Source organism: Populus euphratica, unplaced genomic scaffold, assembly GCF_000495115.2.
Source record: "Populus euphratica unplaced genomic scaffold, PopEup_1.0 scaffold55.1, whole genome shotgun sequence".
Taxonomy (NCBI): domain Eukaryota; kingdom Viridiplantae; phylum Streptophyta; class Magnoliopsida; order Malpighiales; family Salicaceae; genus Populus; species Populus euphratica.
In genome coordinates, this window is record NW_011499921.1 from 417239 (window position 1) to 422416 (window position 5178).

Here is a 5178-nt window from a genome sequence, read left to right on the forward strand (position 1 = left end):
TCATCAATCAATCCTTTTATTTATGTGATAGACCTGCATTTAAAATGAACATTTACCATAAATTAAAGGTATCTTATATTATTAGATATGTTATTATAAAACATGTTTTAGGTAAAAAGTTATTGATACTTTAAATGCAAAATGATAATATAAAATCTTGATAAAAATATACTTTTAAGTATTAATCAATGACCGAAATAATTATTCTAGTAAAATTTAAGCAGATAAAACCCTAATTTTATTTTTAACAAAGGTATTTCAAGAGTTGTAATCTTGATTTACACAATAAAAACTCATGTTTCATCCAAAAAAGAGAGGGTTGCTTTTCCTTACCTCTAAGATATTCACTTTTCAATACTATATTTGTAGATCTAATGGGACTAAAAGATCTTTTCGTATTTGATTTTTAACAGAGAATTTTGTTATTTCAATTTAAGTAAAGTAGATGTATATATATATATATGAGAACTGAATGTTAAATCCCTCCATCCAAAAACTATCTAATTTTCCGTTAATTTTGACTTTTAGGGCATGAAGGGACATGTGTCAAACTTCTATTTGTTCCTATCTTAAAAAAATTTGAAAAAAAGGGAAAAAAATGACTCAGAAAATTGATTAAATTGTTATATATTTTTGTATTATATTGCATGCATGTGAGAGCCTTTTAACTGGAAAACAACTTTGACAAAGAAATATTCCCCAAAAAGCTATCATTGGCTATAGCTAAAGCTAGGTATATATGATTATAACCATGACTGTATATTTCACTTGTACAAGCATGTTTACATAGCCATATAGATATGACTCTCAAATGGCCTTCTGTGGCCATTTGATTTTTGCTATTACAACAACACACATGGCTTTTCTGGCCTGTGCTGCATCTCAAAAAGAGAAAGAAAGGAAGGAAAAGAAAAGACCCTTTATAGCCAGTCACCAGTCTTGGAAGGAAGTTTTTAAAAAAGGAAGAAAAGAGAAAGGCAAACTGCAACCTCTGCATTCTGCAGATCAATGGAATGCAGCAGTACTGGTGGCAGCCCTCTTGTTTAAGGGGATGTCAGGAGGCGGAGATGGAAGCATGGTGAATGCCAATATTCCACTGGCTGCAGCTGCAACCGCTCCTACAACAAAAGCTGGTAGATTTCCTCCTCCAAAAAGGGCATCCCAAGGTCCAGCTGCTACAGACACCACCATCTGCCATAACATCATTAAAACAATAATCAAGTTAAAATTACCATTCATTTATTCAGAATTAACTGTTGCACATATTCTAGTATACTGCAGTACATATGAATCTAATCTAATCATTTGTAAACTAAATTCAAGATGTGGCGGTCACCAATCAATTAAATAACTGAGAGTTAATTGCTTTCTTTTCTCTCTCCCTTCACTACATTGAATTGAATGAGATTCGTTTCTTTTTTTTGTTGTTTTTAATATTTTATTTGTATGGTTATAATGTCAGTCTATCGTTCTTGGGGTTCACAGAATATGATCATGAGTCAAGAGAACTTTGTTCTGTCTATAAAAAGTTTATGCATCCATTTTTAACAATAATTTCAGAAGCCAGCACTGCATCCATACTTTGAATCCAATCAAAAGCTTTCCCTATAGTGCTTTCTAGTGAAAAAGTGTTTGTAGACCTGTTCAATAACTCCAAGAGCAGCAAACATCGTAGCCCATATATTTTTTTTTTTTTGATTTACGTGGGGTGTCCGAGCCAGCTTGCGCGCACCACGACTAATCCTCACGGTCCACTGAATACCCTGCAAACCTAGTAGGCATGTAAGGCACCGCGAGGGAGACAGGCGTGCACGCCAGGGCTCAAACCCAGGTGCAGTGGAAAGAGACAAACTCCTTCCATCACTAGACCAAGTACTAGAATGCCATCGTAGCCCATATTAACATGTCGAGCTGTGCTTCTCTAACAAACATTCCATTTAATCATGACAGAAGAAGATAGGCCATAATAATCAGACTTTGATGATTTCTTTATCAATTTTGATCCTAAGTAAGCAAAATACTAGTCGAATATTTTATTTTTTCCCTTCCAGATTCACAGATCATTACTGTGGCATTGTCCAGTGGTACTGAAGGACTTGCTTAAAACAACCATCATCAAAATAAAATGAAGGAACAAACTTGTGGAGGCTTAATGCTTGGAAAAAGAAACTGGCATGGAAAAACATGTATTAGCATGAAGTGTATATACTGACCTGTGGTATAACTACTGAAAGATTGAGAACTCCAAGAGAAAGCCCTATAATCAAATTGAAACAAGGAAATTAATAATTTAGGAGGATACCTTAGCAGAAGTACTGCTTGGAACTAAAAAAACTTACCTTGGCCAGCACCAGAGGTGCTAGAAAAGATGGATGCCATAGCAAAAGGGATGCTGTAAGTTATCTGCATAATAACTGCCACCATTAGTTCATCATGAAAAATCTCCAAGCTAAAAAGGACATCTGCAGCTTTTCCAACAACAATTACAACAGCAGCTACCAACCATCCTGTTCTCATTATTTGATCAAGAACAAAAAGAGAAGGAGAAGAAAACAAAGGGTCTTGACTTTTCATTAATTAAGTTTTGTAAAGATCAGATAAGCTTCATATGCTGCCTCAACCAGCCAAAAATACACCCATTATAGAAGAAACTCACTCCCACGTAGGCATTTATTATTTGGTGCTCATGCATTGGATGGCCACTGAAATCTGAAAGGAATCAAAACTCTGAAATTAGCCAGTTTTAAACTACGTGGCTCCATGCACGAGCAGGAGACAGGTTACTAGAGGCATGAAAAATATACACTGTTGCAGCCGAAGGGGGTGTTGTGCACCTTATCTAATTACACTATGAAATCCCAATTACATATTTCAACTGCAAGATTAACAACTTCATCAAGTTTATGTTAAAAATTTAATTCATAACTGTCAAGTAATTTAAAACAAAAGGGAAAAAGGGAAAGGAAACGTTTATGTGAAGAAAAAGACGTAAAAGGAAAATTCCTGATTCGAAATAAAATGGTATAACAAAAAGGTAAAAAAGAATAGTAAAAGACAAAAATGATACAGTTGAGCAAAAAAAAAAAAAATAGATGACCTGCACCAAAAAGGCTGACTTCAGTTACTACTACAAAACAATACTGAAGAGAATCAAAGCAAGCCAACAGCAACTTACAGCTTGAGGTATGCCCATAACAGCAAAAAGGGCTAGAGCACCAGCCTTGACACCAGATGACGGCGGCAACAGGTGGGTTCCTCCATTCACGGTGGTGTACCTTCTGTTAGATTGAGCCACTTTGGTGATCAAAATAGTCATAGCCAAACAAATAGCCAAGATAAAATTCACAATCCCCCACAGCCTTTTAACCCCGCCAACCCCACGAGCCAAAACCTCCACACCAAGTGAAGTGAATCCCAAAACCACCGAGTTTAGCAGTAACCCCAATGCACCTGCACGGACCCCACGATCATACATCTTCAGTTTATCAGCATTTCTACTTGAATCACCACCGTACACCTCTCTCCCCATCCAATCAGTATCAAACAACAAGAAAGGAAACCACGCAACCCAGTTTAGACACGTCACCAAAAGTAGGATTCTCATAGGTCTCTGCAAGTTCTTAAAAGCAGCGACTATTTTCCCAAAAAAAGGCGCTGGCGTCGACTCTTTAGCTTCTCCACCCTCTTCCTCGTTACCTCCGTCACCGGAACTTCCCTCCGGCGACCAGGTTTTTTCACGTACGTAAGAGAGAGCTAGAATTGTCAACACTAAAAGCAAGGCAATGGAGATGAAGAAACAAGATTTGAGATTTGCACAGTAAACATCACAAGCTTTGGTTCTTGAAAATGGAAAGATTCTGTACAAGTGAGTGTAAGACCCAGATGCAAAGCCAAGAACATTGCCAACAGCCATAAAGAACGAGTAGAAAGCATTGGCTGTACGAGTCTTCTTGTGATCCGTCCCTGAAAGATCAGCAAGAAATGCCCTACATGGACCTTGAAGCATGTTATTAGCAACATCAAGAATCCAGAACCCTACCACAAACACAGCAATGGCGCGTGGCTTAGCTGTTTTTGTGAGGGAATCACCAGAGAGATGGCCAATGTCAGCCGCATAGCCAATGAGAAACACAGAGATGGCAACAAAACCAGACCCCGCCGCAATAAACGGGCGACGACGGCCAAAACGGGAGGTGCATCGGTCACTGTAGTACCCCACTGTTGGCTGGACTAACATGCCAGAAATCGGGCCACAAAGCCAGATGAAAGCAGCCCATGTGTGAGGAATGCCTAAGAGTTGCACATATGGAGTTAACAAAGACAGCTGTAGTGCCCAACCAAATTGAACACCAGCAGCTATCGATGCAACCATTATGATCTTTCTCAGTGGGCTAGGGTTTGTTGCAGGAGGTTGTTGTTGTTGAAGACTGAAAGAAGAGGGAGGGGGGTTGTTTTCTTTTCTAACTCCACTCTCCATGTGGGCTATCACTCTTAGAGCTCACTCTCAAATCTTTCTTGTTTTTCAGCAACAGAGTTTAGAATGTGAAATGGGAAGTGGGTTCGCATAGGAATATATAGAACGGGAGAGTGAGGGTTACGAGAGTGTTGTGTGGCAAGTTGACAAGGAGTGAGTAGACAATGGCTTATCTGTTTAAAGTTTGTGTTTTTCGAGTCTTAGTTCTGTTTGTGCCTTCAGTGTGTGTTGGCTAATGTGGCGCAGGGACTTTGTAAAAATGTCTTTTAATTTAATACATATAATTATTTTTTTTAATTTTTTTTAAACCATAACATTAAAATAATTGAAAAATACTTAAAAATATTAAATTAATACTTTTTAAATCAAAAAATCATTTAATTTAAAAAAAAAAAACAAGTTAAACTATATTACTAAATATATCCTTAATACGGTGTAGATTCTTAGTTATGATGCCAAGTGTGTATCTGCTAGTAAATACTATTCACCTTGTTTGGGTTTGTAATTGCTTTTTTATTTGTCTTTTGCTATCAATTTACGTTCCAATTACAAAATATACTAGAAAACATCTATGGTAAGAAAATTAGCTATCAATAGCAATTTATTTTTTATCCTCATTTTTTTTTTCCAATTTTAGTCTTTTGAGATCAAGTTATTGATTGATTTGCTAAAGAATGATGGAGGACCAAATTATCTACACAAAA

General features: G+C 37.0%; 1 protein-coding gene across 1 annotated transcript; it reads right to left on the reverse strand.

Annotated features, from left to right (window-relative positions):
• Window positions 1-722: 722 nt before the first annotated feature.
• LOC105135132 (sucrose transport protein SUC8-like) lies at window positions 723-4620 on the reverse strand. The gene is made up of 4 exons (XM_011039859.1): window positions 3176-4620; window positions 2340-2403; window positions 2214-2257; window positions 723-1191 (listed from the first exon to the last, which is right to left on the reverse strand). Exons 1-4 carry the CDS (start codon window positions 4475-4477, stop codon window positions 1006-1008), a joined length of 1596 nt encoding a protein of 531 aa, XP_011038161.1. The 5' UTR covers window positions 4478-4620; the 3' UTR covers window positions 723-1005.
• Between the last annotated feature and the right edge of the window lie 558 nt (window positions 4621-5178).

Excerpts from the sequence above, each read along its gene's own strand:
- LOC105135132 (XM_011039859.1), bottom strand. The coding sequence starts at position 4,477 with ATGGAGAGTGGAGTTAGAAAAGAAAACAACCCCCCTCCCTCTTCTTTC. Across the intron at positions 2,258-2,339 it reads CACCTCTGGTGCTGGCCAAG|GGCTTTCTCTTGGAGTTCTC; the intron begins GTAAGTTTTTTT and ends ATTTGATTATAG. Across the intron at positions 1,192-2,213 it reads TTTCAGTAGTTATACCACAG|ATGGTGGTGTCTGTAGCAGC; the intron begins GTCAGTATATAC and ends ATGTTATGGCAG.